This window comes from Vipera ursinii, assembly GCF_947247035.1.
Source record: "Vipera ursinii genome assembly, chromosome: 2".
Lineage (NCBI taxonomy): Eukaryota > Metazoa > Chordata > Lepidosauria > Squamata > Viperidae > Vipera > Vipera ursinii.
In genome coordinates, this window is record NC_139513.1 from 96,414,667 (window position 1) to 96,431,886 (window position 17,220).

A 17,220-nucleotide genomic window follows, 5' to 3' on the forward strand; every position below is an offset into this window, starting at 1 on the left:
AGCAACATCTCGGTCCTGCCTGTCTCAAACTTATGATTTCCAGTTATGTTCAGGCAGGGGAACTGTAGGATAGGAAGTGGACTCAACCTATTCCCTTATGTTCGTGTTCTCATACGTGTTACATCATTAATGTCTGTTCTCATCATTCCAAGGATGAAGTAATATGCAGATGTTTCTTCTTAGCAAAAATAAGGACACAAATATGCAAGTGCTCTAGGATTAAGTAATATGCAGACATTTCCTTAGCAAAAAGTAGGCCACAGATATGTAAAGGTTCTGATTAATGAACTATATTTTTATTTTAAAATAGAAATTTACTTTAACAATAGCAAGAATGGCTTAAACTGATATGCTTCTCACATAATCCTATAAATGACTAATGATATACCTAATATATCCTGTGCGCTCCCACATGGAGGGCCTTCTCAGGGTGCCGCCGGTAAAAGACTGCCGGCAGATAACACCCAGGGGGAGGGCCTTCTCAGTGGGTGCGCCTGCCCTTTGGAACCAGCTGTCCGTGGAACTTAGGACTGCCCCCGACCTTCGGTCATTCCGCCGAGACCTGAAGACCTGGCTCTTTGAGCTTTCCGGCCCAGGCTGAGAGTTTTTAAATGGGGTTTTATATTTGTTCAGGGATTAAATTTAATTATTTTAACTGTCTTTAACTTTTGTATTGTATTGACGTTTTTAAATACTTTGTAAACTGCCCTGAGTCCTATGGGAAAAGGGCGGTATATAAATTCAATAAACTAAACTAACTAACTAACTAATATCACTATATAAAGGAGAATACTGAAGGTTAACCAAACAAAGTCTTTATTAGCACATTAAATTAAAACAGAATGGCTGCACTCTTTATTATTAACAGAATAACAGAGTTGAAAGGACCTTAGATCTAACATCCTGCTCAAGCAGCAGACCCTATATCAGTGATGGTGAACCTTTTAGAGACCAAGTGCCCCCAAACCACCCCACCCATCCACCCCAACCCGGGTGGAGTTTTCTATAAGTATAGTTACTTACACCCAATAAAAGGAGGAATCCGTAGATATTATTTGACTTAATCCAATGTGTGAATGTTTTACTTAAAAAGAACAAAAGGACATGCTCGTAACATATAAAGCTGAATTCCAAATGAAATTGCTTAGCATAAAGGATAACTAATCAGTGCATGTCAAGACGTTCAGTTCTCATCCAATTCATCTGAGTCACACCTCTTTCCCAGCAATTAATTCCTGAGGCCATTCTGCAATGCCTTCCCTTCATTCTTTTTCCCCCCACTTCTAACAGTTTTGCAGTCTCCTTTCTTTTCAGATTCTTGGTAGAAAGATGTAGCATGATTTTTCAACATTATCAGGAAAATATTTTACTGGAGCAAGTGAACTCAAGATGGACCACAGGAAAGCAAGTATACAATGGAACAGAGCACAGGTTCTGTGTTCAGAAAAACATGTAATGTTCAGATGCTAAGCTTATATGGATAGCCTTTAATTTTTGGATGGTACCTTCCAGATGGAGCAACACATTGTAAGCTCTTCCTGAAAGACAGTAAAGTGTCAGATCAGCAAGTTCAGAATAGCTTCACTTCAAGAGAATGTGCCAAACTCAATCTATTGCTTGGCAGTCCTTCCTTAAAATTGATCCATAAGGCAGATGGTAAGCATTAATCAATCCTTTGTTGAGATGATTCATAAATATGATGCAGAAGGGAGGAACATGTCTTCTCACGGATGACCTGGTTTCATGTTCCTTACTGCAGCTGTTGCTTCCCAACAAGCAGAATTAAGCTTTCCACAGAGTTTATCAATGACTGATTATGTAGTTACTTGGGATTAAGTAATATAGTCTAAGTTCCCAGGAATGATCTCAGTCAAGAGAAGCATAAATCCTCATAAGCAGTACACCTATCCTTACTAGTAGTTCTTCCTGAGGTATGCCATCTTATGAGATTGCCTGTTTCACAACAAGGACTCACTGCCCTTCTCCCCATCTCCTCCTGGATCTATGAGACACACCTACCCTGTCAGTTACAATCTGTGAAACAAACAAAAGCTGTCAAAGACAGTCAAGCTTTGCAGGTTTTATACTAACAGTACCTTGAAGAAAAAATTGCATTAAAACACCCTTGGTATCCTTTTAGGACAAAAAACATTTGCTTTTTGTAGAAGATACTCTAAAAGTATGCAGATTGGACTAATAGTACAGGTTTGATTTGTGGTCCTTTACTACACAGTATATAAGTTTTATTTCTTTACTATTCTTTTTTTGGAAGAGGTAATACTACTCTTGAGGGGGATCTTGAGCTCCCCACCCCCACAGCTGCTAATCTTGTTGCTCCAGCATCTTAGTTTTCTATCTCCATCTCATCTGCTGCTGTAAGTACACCATTTACTCCCACCCAAAAGAATTAACTGGTGACCTTAGGAAACAATTGTTCTTCTTCATGATATGTCCTTAAAAATCTTCACCACTTTTAAGAACAAAGAGGAGAAAAAACTTCCTTCAAATTTTACCTAATTATATCATTAATTTCTCACCCTTCCTCTTACTCAAATGGCATTGACAAAGTGCCACAATAGATTGGTTAGACTGGGCAGTGCTAAGTTTCAGGATTTAGTTTTCCGATGTTTTGCCAACAACCATGGCTGGTATCTTCAGAAGAAATGGTCTGCAGAATTGAGCAAGGATAAACTGTGTTTCTGTCTCCTCAAATTTTTATGCTCTTTTTAGCTGAAGATATGTGTAAATTACTCTTGAAATAATTTGAAGCTCTAATAAAGGATGGGTAATATGTACTATGAGATGATACAAGCTTTCCTGTTCACCAATGCAGAAGTCCTCAGCCGAAGAAGGTGGCCTGTCTCCTGATGCTTCATCATAATAAAAAGCTATAGTGCCACTGCTCCTCTATCAATAATGGCAGAAAAGGGGAGTTTGAAGAGGAATGCCTTAGAAATGTTATATTCAATTGATCTTTCTTCCAAGAAAGGAGAACCTTCTCTCCACATATTTCAGAAGAAAATACAATAAAAAAACAATACTTTTAATGAAATATAATTTAAAATAATTATTTCAACCAAAAATAAAAAGGGAGTAGAGATAAAAATTAGATCAAACTTCCTACATAGTCAGAATAAACTAAACTCTTCCTATTGATTCCCTCTATTCTTCCCTCTTTGTGTGTTCCTGAAGTCTGTGTGTGTTTGTAAAACAAAGAAGGAGGGAGGGAGGGAAGAGGAGAGAGAGAGAGAGAGCGTGCGACATGCATGACATCATTGCACAAATGAAATTTATATCTGGTACCAGACATTAAGAAGCAAATACTGTATATAACATCTTTTTGTTATTGTTGTGGTAAAGCACTGCTGCTACTGCCTCCAATATGCTTTTTAGTATCTCAACTTCTTAGTACTTGCTCTTGTGATTCCCTGTTCACTAACAGTTAACCATAAGGATTCAGCTTCTGAAGTAATAAAAATGTAGGTTAAAAAAGGATGCAATGTTGCTTTGTTATTTTAAGATTTAAGATATACCCAACATCTTTGTCACTTCCTCTTTGACCAGACCCAAGAATGTGCAAAGTATACTGGCCTACTATGGAAGGAACAGCATCTTTCAAATCAATATAAAATAAAATGGAGGTTAGAGACGTCAACATTCATTTGAGTCAGCCACTATAATTGCCACTATAGCACTCAGTCTTCTGTTTCCTGTTAACCCACACACATACATGATGAGGATAAACAGTGTAACCTTACCACTTCAACAATTTTGCAATACCTTTCATTAAAGTATCTCAAAAGTGTTGAGCAAGCATTAATTAAGCGGAGGAAGTAGACAGCCAAATATGATTCTCAACTTAAAGCAAAGCATAATAAGGAATACAAGCAAGATTATTCGTCAGATGCTTGCCAGTCATAGTACTGAAAAAACAAACCAGGGACAAATGAACCAGTTAGTCAAACAATTAAATCACACTCCCCTTAGTTAACACTTGCTCTAAGCCAGTGCTTTTCAAATAATTTCCTAGAGACTCCTGAGATTCTTTAAAATCTTTCCAGAGGTTTTTCAACTTTGAATATTAGAGCTGGTGAAAAGTTCTCTATAAGAAAACTTGCCCACCAGTACTGTCTTTTTCTATAATAGGTAAAGGTAAAGGTTCCCCCGCACATGTGTGCTAGTCGTTTCTGACTCTAGAGGCCGGTGCTCATCTCCGTTTCAAAGCTGAAGAGCCAGCGCTTGTCCGAGGACGTCTACGTGGTCATGTGGCCGGCATGAGTAGATGCCAAAGGCGCACGGAACGCTGTTATCTTCCCACTGTAGTGGTCCCTATTTTTCTACTTGCATTTTTACATGCTTTCGAACTGCTAGGTTGGTAGAAGCTGGGACGAGTAACAGGCGCTCACTCTGTTACACGGCACTTGGGATTCGGCCCGCCAAACTGCCGACATTCTGATCGACAAGCTCAGCGTCCTAACCCACTGAGCCACCGCATCCCTTTTCTCTATAATATGTAGAGGCAAAAAGAGATCTTCTCAATCTAGCCATGGTCCAGAAATGAGGATAAATTCCCAGAATTTATTAGTCATTGTAGAGAAGAGCTGAAGAACTGAAATCCACATATCTGAAGGCTCCTAAGTTGGAATAATCCAGTGTATCCCATATATACAATTCATTCATACAGATAACAGAAAGCATATGCTCATTCCATATAGGTAACAGAAATAAAGTGTGGCCTCCAAAATTACACCTCCAAATGCCTTGTGTCATACAAAAGGGAATGGGAGGAATACATATATTCTCAGTCACCAAAAAGGGAGCTGGTGGGAAAGACTTACAACCAATTCACCTAGGTAGGAGGAGGAAGAAGACACACTATGCTAGCCACAATGGCAATTCCAGTAATTATAGATAGTGTAATTGGCATATGTCAGAGGGGCTACAGCCCAGAAGCCATGTTGCAGCTAAAAATTGGAGCCTAGGAGTACTATATTAAAAAAAATGCCAGTTCTCATGGACCAGTGCAATCCAGGATTTAGAAAAACATCCAAAGACAGCAGAATAACAAGTAGCATAAGCATTGAACATTTCTGCAATGTGGTTGAACCTCCAGGCTGCTTCAACATTAGCAATCTTTTGATGGCCAGAGCAGCTCTACATGATGCCATCAGCATCAATCTTAAATTTAAATTCCAGAATTATCACAGAGATCAAGAAGAGAAACTTAGCTGCCCTCCATATTAAGAACACACAAGTCAGAACTCGTTTCTCTCCATTGCTAGAATCACAGTGAGAGAAATAAGGTGCATCAGATTTGTTGAAGAAGAGCTCCAATAAGGCAAGGGAGGCAAGAAATGGTCTGTCATGTCAGGCATAACAGCTCAGGGCCCTAGAAGTGAAAAACTCTTGTTGGGTCTGGTATATCCACCTGAAACATAGAAGGTCCATCCTATTCCCATTCCCCCAGTTGAATAAGGCCGTCTCCAGAGCTGATTTCTGTGTAGCCCTCACTTACCAACCATGAAATAGACCAGCAACTCCATCACTAAGTGACATGGTCATAAAGTGAAACATCACATGACTGCACTTAACTTATGATGCCAATCCTGGCTATGATCATGAAGCAAATCACTAGCAGTCATTAAGCATGAGCATGACCTGTGACTTCCGGCTGGCTTCCCCACTGACTATGCTTGTTGGTAGCCAGCTGTGAAGGTCACAATTGTCAATCATGTGACCAGGGGATGTTGCAGCCATCATAAATGCATGAGAACTGTTAAGTGCCTGAACTGTGATCATGTGACTGAAATGGCTGCAAGTTGAAGGACCAGTCATAAACCATAATTTTCGAATTTTGGCGAAACAAGCAGTCAGTAAGGAAATCATATAAAATAGTAAATCCACTCATTCCAAAACAAGTGGAAAGAGAGGAGAAGAATTGATTCTTACTTCCAGGAACTCATTACGTGAACTCTATTCGTTCCCATTTCTCTACCTATTCTTGACACTCTTCACATTCCTGAGACAAAGGAAAGAAGAGAAGAAGGAAAGAACCACAGATTGAGACAATCAATTATCATGAAGAAAGATACCAATAGGAAGGGGGGAAAAAGTTCCACAGCATCAAAGATGTGCTAAAAGAGTATATGCTCAGGATCTTTAGCTTTCAATGTGCAATCCAAAGCATGGATTGTATCCTGCAAAGAACAAAGACAACAGCGACCTAATACATTCCTCATAGGGCTCAGGTCTTTTTCATATTATGATTTTGTGCCATCCAGTCCCAGTGTTCACATCAGAGATAGTTTAATACTCACTTATGAGTAGTTATACTTAATAAATCACCAAAAATACTTACTAGTTTGCAGTACGTACTTAACTAATTTGCAGTTTTCTTGGTTTCCAGCTGGCAAGGTGGTTTTCACTGTCTCCTTCCTAAGGCTGAAAAAGAGTGACTGACCTAAGGTCACTCAGCCAGCTTTGTGCTTAAGGCATGAACACAACCTGTAGCCTCCTGGTTGCAGCTTGGTGCCTTAACCACTACGCCAAACTGGCTCAACATTTATTGTATTAAGAGATTAAAACTGAGAATGTTGATTATATCTATTATATTTATTTGAATTCACAAATCTCCTGGAGAGATCTCAGGGATCCCCAGGGGTCCTCAAAACACACTTTAGCAACCACTGCTATAACAAATGCTTCTAAGGAATCACAAAGCACTCTTCATTTGCCAACAGAAACCTTAGAATCTCATTCCAGATTTCCCTCTGAGATAATAACAAATGTATGGATCAAAATAGCCCATCCAGGAAATCCTCTTTACTGATGAACAACCTGTATTCCATTCAAGGATGTTATAGAATGAGACATCAACATGCCTGATTTGTAAATCAGTTGTCCCAGAAGATTAAAAAGAGGAGTTTACACATCAAAGGCAATGTAGAAGAGATAGAATGCTGAACAAGTCCAGGAAACAGCAGAATAAATAGTTGTACCCGTCTTTCCTGTATTTAACCAAACTTTGGTGATTCAGACATCATGACCCTCCAGCCTGAACTTCAGCAGAAATCAAGCATTAAGTTACAGCAGTATTAACTGAAACCAAGGAGATAAAGAAATCCTTGCCCTCAACTCTGAAAGAAGAGAAAAAAACTGATTCAGTGCAGAGATTTCAGGCTGACCTTACCTTCTTGGAGTAGGACGCATACAGGAAAATAACCACTGGAATTCCCAACACATAAGCCTGAAACAGGAAAATGTCTCTCAAATTGACATCACCACCTCCTAAGTGGGTATGTGACTGCAAACATTTGTTGCATCTAGAAGCATACAAGTAATGGGAGATGGGAGTACGAATTTGGGGGGGGGATGTCTTCTGGAATTCAAAAGAAGATCAGTCCTGTCATCCCCCATCTTCAGAAACAAAGGAAATCACTTCAGAATGACCCCTATTGCATATTGATACAATCAGGGCTTTTTTTCTCATAGAACGTTCAGAACGGAGTTCCGGCAACATTTTTGGATGGAACCTTGTAGGGTAGGCAAGGCGGGTTGTATGACGTGTGTGAGTTCCGGCACCTTTTTCTTTTACAAAAAAAGCACTGGATACAATAGAGCACTATAGTCTGTAAGATACTTTCTCCAATATACTCTCCATTCTATTTATGATTTCAAAGGAAAATTGGACAAAAACCCATTCTGAATCTTAGACCAGTAAACAATTACATGGTACACCTTTCTTGCACACTAGTTTTCTTTTGTGCACAAACCAAAGCAAAGTTGTTATCCAACCAGATTCACACCAATATTTGGTAAGATAAAAAGTAACAAAACCCCCAAATTCTATAAACTAGTATATACATATAGAAAGTGCAAAGAGAAGTTATGGATGCAGCAAATAACAAAGTTGAAGTGAAATATAATGTGAACTGTTCTGGACACGCTATAAATTCTAGCTGAACAAAGTTGTAGAACTTGCCCAGATATGAATTGTTCTTACAGGTGCTTTCTCCTTGTGCATCTTTTTGTACAATTCTGACAGTAACATTATATATATATTTTTTAACAAGGTACGTGCACCAAATATTACGTTTTGAAAACATATGTAAGGATTATCTCAACTCTTTAATTTTCAATGAACTGAACTTTACTTAACTTTTTTGATCTGAGCTCTTCGAGTATTGAACTGAATGACATGCTTAAAATACTTAAAATACATTCTGCCATCAGTCATGTCAACTTCAAGTTTTTAAATCAATATAGGAAACACAGGATAACTTGCTATTACATAACTTGCAGGTGTAAGATTTTCTTGATATTAAAAAAATTGCATTATTTTGGCAATATTTTGCAACTCTGTAAACTTATCCACATCCTCGCTATCTTATTATTTGTGGCATCAATTGGACTAATTACTTCATTCCTCCTTAACTGGAGAATATATGGAAAAGTTCAGCATCATTTTTACATAGTATTAATTAGGTCAAAAGGTGGATGTTGATTATTTTATCAGTAAGATCAGTATAATAATTTCAGCCACCAGTTACAAATCTGGGTTACCTATGAAAGAGCTTATTTGATTTACGATGTATCAGCAAGATGAGGTAGAGAAAGCCGTTAAAAATTACAATGAATGTTGTCTGAGGTATATCAGCCTACCACTAATCCTGCCCAGGAAATACCAAAGGCATTTAACTTGTGGCTTAATTTTCCAAACCACTTGACTCATTCACTTAGTGGAATAGGGTACCTGTTTGTGACTGTCAACCTTAAAGAAATTCAAATATGGAACACTGACCTCATTTCCTTTATTTGTTCTTGGAGTCAGAGCTCTCTTCCTTGCTTTAATGTGTGCTTTTACATGTAAATTTAAAAAAAAACAGAGCTCTGAAGGATAACGCTGTGTGCTTTCTGAAATTTTAATCAGTTTTCATTTTCTTATTTCTCTAGCAAAAAGAGAAGAATAGAGTTGTGACATTTCATCTTGCAAGGAGGAGGGATTAAAAAAAGGGAGGGGGGCAATTGAAAGGATAACATTATTTCATTTTATCCCAAAAGTACCCCAAAGAAGGAAATTACAGAAATTTGATTACGCTTTGTTGTTGTTAGCTGCGAAGTCGTGTCCGACCCATCGCAAACCCATGGACAATGTTCCTCCAGGCCTTCCTGTCCTCTACCATCTTCTGGAGTCCATTTAAGCTCACGCCTACTGCTTCAGTGACTCCATCCAGCCACCTCATTCTCTGTCGTCCCCTTCTTCTATTGCCCTCAATCTTCCCCAGCATTAGGCTCTTCTCCAGTGAGTCCTTCCTTCTCATTAGGTGGCCAAAGTATTTGAGTTTCAACTTCAGGATCTGGCCTTCTAAAGAGCAGGCAGGGTTGATCTCCTCTAGGACTGACCGGTTTGATCGCCTTGCAGTCCAAGGGACTCGCAGGAGTCTTCTCCAGCACCATAGTTCAAAGGCCTCAACTCTTTGGCACTCAGCCTTTCTTATGGTCCAACTTTCACTGCCATACATTGCAACTGGGAAGACCATAGCCTTGACTATATGCACTTTTGTTGGCAGGGTGATGTCTCTGCTTTTTAGTATGCTGTCTAGATTTGCCATGGCTTTCCTCCCCAAGAGCAAGTGTCTTTTAATTTCTTGGCTGCAGTCCCCATCTGCGTTGATCTTGGAGCCCAGGAAAATAAAATCTGTCACTACCTCCATTTCTTCCCCATCTATTTGCCAGGAATTGAGAGGGACGGATGCCATGATCTTGGTTTTCTTAATATTACACTTAGATTTCACTTAATCCGTAAGTCTGAATATCAATAAAATAATTTACTGTAGTTTCCTACAGGAATATGCAAGAAGCTAATCCAGTAACATCTGTAACTGTCAAAAAATAGATTCAAAATGTTCCATATTCATTCATCCTTTAAAGATATGCTGGACAATGATAAAGGAGGAAGCTTCAAGGATAGAGCAGATTTCTCCAGCACTGCATATCAGGGAACATATGCGTATGCCGTTCAGGGATGGTTGCTTAGTTGTTCCATTTCTATTTATGCAAATGTAACATTCTGGCTAAGGGGCACTCAAAGCTAAGGGGCGCTCAAACATCAAAGCACAAAACAGGAAGTTAGATCAACCAATCAGCATTCAGGACACACAGCTCCCTATAATACACAGTAGGGATTTGGGAGGTATGTGTGTTGGCCCATCTACAGCCATCTGCAATTTAAGCTTATCCATCAATCCCTTCACAGTGTAGGTATGCAGCAATGCCTGTGCACAGTTGTGGGCAACTCTAAATCAAGTTTCAGTCCCACGTCCTTTATTGGCTGCCTCTTCCAACATCCAAGATTGCACTGCTGCACATTCACCCAATACATTTTCCCTTTGTAAAAGAAAATAACCGTACAAATCACATGTTAAGTATTCTAGTGATGTACTTAACATCACTACCACTTCTCTTTTAGGCTTCAGAGGCCATAATGACAACAACAACAACAACAACGATGATGATGATGATGTACAACTCCTGGCTAAAGTGCCTCCCTGTGACAGAGAGAATCTGAGACACTGTCAGACTGAAAACCCAGTGCCCCTTAGCCCTGGGCACGGATGCCTTGTTATGCTCCCCAGCCATCAACTCATTGGTTTATCAGCAGTAGTAGTGCACCAAAGCACCACATTTCAGGGATGAGCAGTTTTACTGTACCCAAACGTACACGCTCACCAATCAGCAGATTGACTCAATCAGACAGAAAATGTAAGGAAAAACACATTCGTTTTGGAAAAATACTCGTCCAATATTCCTGACATCCAGCTTTTCAGACAGATGCAAAGTTAACCAAATAGGAATCTACTGATAATTTTAATGACTTATGAAGTGTCAATTTGGAAGCTTCTGATGCTGCCATTTACTTAGGGCAGGGGTAGGCAACCTCGGCTCTTTTATGACTCATGGACTCATGGCATGGCTGGCTCAGGAATTCTGGGAGTTGAAGTCCATGAGTCATAAAAGAGCCGAGGTTGCCTACCCCTGACTTAGGGAAACCTGCACCAGAAATGTGATGCTTTCTCAGGTGTTATTGTTAAGGAAGAAATTGCTGATTAAGAGATAAAAGAACTGTTGTGTTTTCAACAGGCCTCCGACAATACATTTACAGGAAGTTTTACATCAGGAAATGCTTCCTTTATCCTTACCAAACTTAGAGCCAGACTACGTATGATAATAATTACATAGCTCCACCCTTAACTATAAAGAAGTGTTATTTTGTATTTCATTTGTTAAAAAAAAAAGATTGTGGGATGGCCAGTGCCACCTAAGACCATAGCTTGGAGATAGAGAGGCTTGTTTCCCCCCATCTCCTGCCACACACGTATCTGCAATTTGTGTGTGTGTGTGTGTTTTTTAAAAAAATATATGAAGCAAGATATACTTTATTTTCCAACCAATGCAAACAACTAGCATCAGGGATCCAGCAAGATTCATTGAGAGCACGACTAAAATGTTATTATCAAAATAATACAATAATTTTTGAAATGCCACATAATGTACTATGTTGTACTAAATATACTTTCAGTATGTCAAAATATTCGTTCCTCACACCCATCTAGCGCTCTATGGAAAGAGGAACACTGAAAAGTTTTAAGATAAGATTAGTCAGATTCAAGGAGAATTATTTTTAAAAATATGGGGAAAAAACTTGTAAGAACTGTAACCCCCAAAATATCTATCAAAAATGTAAATAAATCTGAAAGAAGAAAATGTCTTTGAAAATCAGAAAACACAGGCAAGGGTGCCTCTATTTATTTCAGCCATCGTCAAATCCCAACGGAAGCAGGATCTCTCAATGACTTGACACCACAATCTATTCATTTAAATGCTCTTTTCAAGAGAAAGTCACCCATGCTTAATACCCAAAAAATTATGTGTCATGGGTAACACTATGAGTTAATCATGATCTAGGCCGGATGCCAGTGAGTAATTCATATCCCGGACTTGATCTGTTCATCTTAAGTGTCACTAATTGATTTTTGCTTTGTAGAAACTTGAAGGAAGAAGTTCATTTGCTACTGACTGGAGAAATTATGATTTTATTTTGTCAAACAGTTTCAAATCATTTAGTTCAGACATGTCAAACATAAGGCCCGGGGGCCGGATGCGGCCCGTGAAGTGGTTTCATGTGGCCCGCAAAGCCATCCTGGAAACAGTGAGGGAACGGCCCCCACTGCCTTGGTCCTGGACCAGAGACCCTCCTTCTGCCAGAGACCCTCAGATCTGTCCCACTCCTGCCCAGGCCCCCATAGGCACCCTTGATGCGAACGATGTAGGGTTGGCCATGCCCATCCAGTAGGCCTTACGCACTCTAGCCACGCCCACCCTGTAGGCCACACCCACCCTGGCCATACCCACCCGGCCCCCTGAGGGCAACTGCAATGCTGATGCGGCCCTCAATGAAATTGAGTTTGACACCCCTGATTTAGTTCAATATGACCATCATAGGAAACAGCCTTTATTTTATTTTACTTTACTTTATTTTACTTTATTTTATTTTACTTGGTGTGCAGCTAAATACAAAGCTTGAGAGGAACATACACCAACAAACAATTAATCAGTGGAAAACTTCTAATAAGTGGAAGTTTTAATCCTAACACAACTGAAGACTACCAGATTGGTGAAAATAGTCTGTCTTACTGTAATATGAATACTATGTCAGTGATTTAATATTATCTTCTGTAAACAATAATGTAGCACATCCCTTATTGAGTAATCATTAGCGCTTTGCACATAAAGTACAGAAAAACCTGAATATTAATACTATCTCTTCCACTAGATTGCTACAAGTAGCTGGAATGAAAAATGGCCAGAGAAAAGGGAGAGGTAGAATTGTAAGATACATGCCAATAAGGAATACTATACTCATTATAGTCATCCATGCTCAGTCATTATAGTCAAAATCAAGTAACTGAGGAAGCTATTCCAACATAACCTTACTTGCTATGGGCAGCTCAGATGTTAATACTGAATGACTGCTTATTACCCAGTAAAGGCTTTTTTATCCAGGTAGTCCTCAATTAGTTTAACAATGGTTCCAAATTAAGACATCACTGAAAAAAGTGATTTACGACCCATCCTCAAGGTTACGATTGTCACATCAACCCCATTGTCATATGATCATAATTTGGGTGCTTGGCAACCTCTACGATGGTTGCAATATCCTGCAATACCATTACTGCAATTCTGACAATCGAAGTCGACAGGGAAGCTGGCAGGGAAAGTCATAAACTGCAATCACATGTCTTACTTAATGGTCCCAGCGATTCGCTTAATGACTGCAGCAAAAAGATTGTAAAATCGGAGGCCTCAATTAATGACCGTGCACCTTAACCATGAATTTTCCGGTTCTAATTGTGGTTGTAAGTTGAGGACTACCTGTATCTTATTATAATAATTGTTTCTAAAATTCCACTTATAGAAAAAAATGAGAGATTGTGGTGACATGCGCACTTCTTCATTTTTCCATTCCACTATTTTTATACTTGTATGTGGCCTTTTTCAAGGAATTTATATCAGCAATTACAGTATATAAAAACATATGCACAATGGAAGTGGATAGTCCTTCTCTCCCTCTTGCTGATAAAATTCCACACTGTACACTCATATGCTCCTCACTTTGTCAAAACTGATGTAGCCATTGGTAGGAAAGATATAATGTCTGTCTGTCTGTCTCTCTCTCTCTCTCTCTCTTGTATGTGTATATGAATGAAATAGGAATTGTTTTAAGTATAAAATATAATTAGCTTGTTTGCAAATTATATGTTAAGCTTTAAAACACTACAAATTAAAATATACACTATCATTAAATAAAATGTACTTTTCCCAATTATATAATATAATGCTCACATTATCAGGTAAGCATGTGAGGAATCCATAAATGTTTCACTTACTTTCATTACTGTCAATTAAAAGAGGGCCTTTCTTTTCTTGTGCATAACTCAAAGCTGGGCACTGTCATTCATGATCCTGTAGCTTTAGCTCTTTATAGGTGGTTTGAATCCTTTGCTAGAGATCTCATTTTGCTTTGTGGAACCACAGATTGTAGCCAAAGAGGCTGATTTGACTCAGTTTCCATCTCCAATGTACACCCAAATTTACTACCCACTGATCATCAACGTAGAAAGAAAAAGGCTCTTGCTAGGTTATTGCACCATTTGGAATGAAATTCTATCATTTCATCTCATGTAAAGTCAACCTCAAGTTGACTTTATCTACATTGTTTTATGGCAACAGTATGGATTTCCTGTTGCCTTCTGAAATATTTTCAACTTTTTATTCAAGTCTATAGCCCAAATGTTTCTTGGTGCTCTTAATCCAAAACCCTTATTAAGTGCAACACAATTTAGCCTTTTGGAGATCAGTTAAGATAGACTGTGTACTGCCTCCAGCAATAGACATTATTTCAGCTATGTAGCCTAAGAATCTGCCCTTGGAAGAAGATCAGCAATGGTAGTGATTTTAAAAGGAAATGGGGAATGTCTGAGCAACCCTGGAAAGCCTATCAACTATTTATAAGTTTGTGACTGAGTTCTCTTATAATTTTTCTTTCCAGTCCTTTGCCTTCTCTCTTGTAAGGTCTCTTTTGTTTTAATCACTCTGGCATTTTTGCACTAAAGAGTATAACTGTTTTAAACAAAGAAACAAACAGAAGAACACAAACCAGACACAGGGAAAATAATCAAGGTAAAGGTTCCGCTGCACATGCGTGCTAGTCGTTTCCGACTCTAGGGGCCGGTGCTCATCTCCGTTTCAAAGCTGAAGAGCCAGAGTTTGTCCGAGGACGTCTCCGTGGTCATGTGGCCGGCATGACTAGACGCCAAAGGCGCATGGAACACTGTTACCTTCCCACTGTAGTGGTCCCTATTTTTCTACTTGCATTTTTACATGCTTTCGAACTGCTAGGTTGGCAGAAGCTGGGACGAGTAACAGGCGCTCACTCTGTTACGCGGCACTCGGGATTCGACCCGCCAAACTGTCGATCTTCTGATCGACAAGCTCAGTGTCCTAACCCACTGAGCCACCGCATCCCTTCCAGAAAAATAATTACGGACTTGCAATATGTCAATAAAAAAGTGCAATGTAGATCTGCTTATTCCCAGATCCTGCCAGATTCCATCAGCGCAATTTAACTACAGTACTATCTCTAGGAATTAGCTAACAACAGAATCTTCAAGTACTGAGCATAGTTACATCAAACCTGCATTTGTAAATATTGTAAAGATCAATTACTACAGAATATGGGAATCTCTGTGTGGGTGTATGCGCACATGCACATGTGCCTATGTAAAAGAGAATACGAAGTATGCCTCCAGGGTTTAAAATGTATTTTATTTCATTTTATTGAATTTATCAATTTATTTTATTAAATTTATCAATTTATCAAAATCATATAGCCATGAGAGGGAAGAGGTCACATGGGCATGATTGAATCAAAGCATTAGCCATCCTCTCAAGGTGGGCTTTATCTGGCCCAGTCACAATAATATTTTTCGTAATTTTCCCCCAAACAGGAATCTGGAGAACACCTGCACTATGTTAAGAACATGTCTACTCTGAGACTCTTTGCTTCCCACTTTGTCATTCTGTTCTTCCGCTCCCTACGAAACTGATTAAACTTTGGGATGTTATCTAGCTTGTTCAGCCCAATTTGTGCAAAGCAGCTGTTATCGTGCTCTGATACACCTTCAAGAACAGTAAGAGAAGCTTCAGTGGATCAACAGAACAGAATAATCTTTATTGTCATTGTGTATCTCACAACGAAATTAAGTGCTGTCCACAGTGTGCACTATACCCAAGTAAGAGCCACAGGTAAAAACTTACATTATATACACACATCCTTCACATTCTATTCACCACGTTTTCTGCATTGTAGTCAGAGTGCCTTCGGGAGGAATTCTAGCTTGCCCTTATAAGTAATTGGGCTAATCCAAAACTGCAAGGCTTGTTTGTTGATTGAAAGAAGGTAGTCAATGGACGCCTGGTCAGGAGGCGGGACAGGGAGTAAGAGGGGAGGGGGAAATGTTTTGGTGCCAGGATGAAGGCAGACAAGAGTCAGTATTTAGATGCATGCTTTAAGAAACACACCTTACCATCAGATAAAAAGATTATATACTGCTCAAAAAAATAAAGGGAACACTTAAACAACACAATGTACTGTATTTAATAGTAGGATGTCTTATTTTCTGTTCCCTTTATTTTTTTGAGCAGTATATATTTTTTTAAAAGTGAGAAGTGTCAAGAATAATGGCTTGTACTTACATTTCAGTGGCTATGAATCCAGTAAGCTCAGACAGGAATAGAAACAATATAAAGAAACAGCAGCAAATAGAAACTGGAAAAGAAATGGGTGAATAAAAGTTAAATTCACTCCTTCCTCAAAAATCTAAAAGTCCCCACCCCCTCCAACCAGCCTGATTCCATAATGGCAATGTTATCACTCAACTGCTTGAATGCTACTAGAGTCTTTTCTTAAAAATATTTCCTGACTCTTCTAACCTAGATCTCAATTTGCCTTCTGTATTTAAATATTGCTTTGCTGTATGGAAATGCTTCCCCAAACCCCAATGTCTATAAAAATCAAAACTAAGGATTTTCCCCACCTCCTACAGAATCCCCAAGGCTGATAGAAATCATTATCCTACTAGTATAGTTAACTATTAAAAGCAATTTTAACAGGAGCCTTAAGTTGGCTGCATGAAAAATGCACTCTCAGATAATTTAGAACTACATTCTGGCACCCAAAGAAACATGAATAAAAAGCCCTTTTTAAAACATTCTACTATAAACAGATTTAAAATAGTATATTATATAAACAGGCTAAAAATAGAGGATCATCAGGATAATAAGAGACAGATGCTTAATCCATGAAATCAGCACTGGGAAATATTAACTCTAAGATGTTCTTCTTTAGCTATTCATCTTTCTCCATCCTGGATGTTCTTAATATGACTCAAAAGTTGTTCCATTTTTCCTTACAATCACCTTTTATAATGTAAAGGTTAAAATAAAACAAAAAACATGATTCCTAAGTGAGCAAAGAGCTAAAGCCAAGTTCATATACTATTCTCTGTCCACTGCAATTGTCTTACCTATTTCTTTTACAATTCTTTATCTCTCAAAAAAGCAGAACGTGCTCCATTTACAGCACTCTTATTTCTAACCCAC

At 38.8% G+C, this 17,220-nt stretch overlaps 1 protein-coding gene across 1 annotated transcript in view; it reads right to left on the minus strand.

Moving 5' to 3' along the window:
* ERGIC1 (endoplasmic reticulum-golgi intermediate compartment 1) overlaps positions 1–17,220 on the minus strand; it is an 84,252-nt gene that overhangs the window by 28,894 nt on the left and 38,138 nt on the right. The window contains exon 3 of the mRNA XM_083354119.1: positions 16,315–16,387. Coding sequence (XP_083210245.1) covers positions 16,315–16,387 — 73 coding nt within the window. The remainder of the gene's footprint in view (positions 1–16,314; positions 16,388–17,220) is intronic.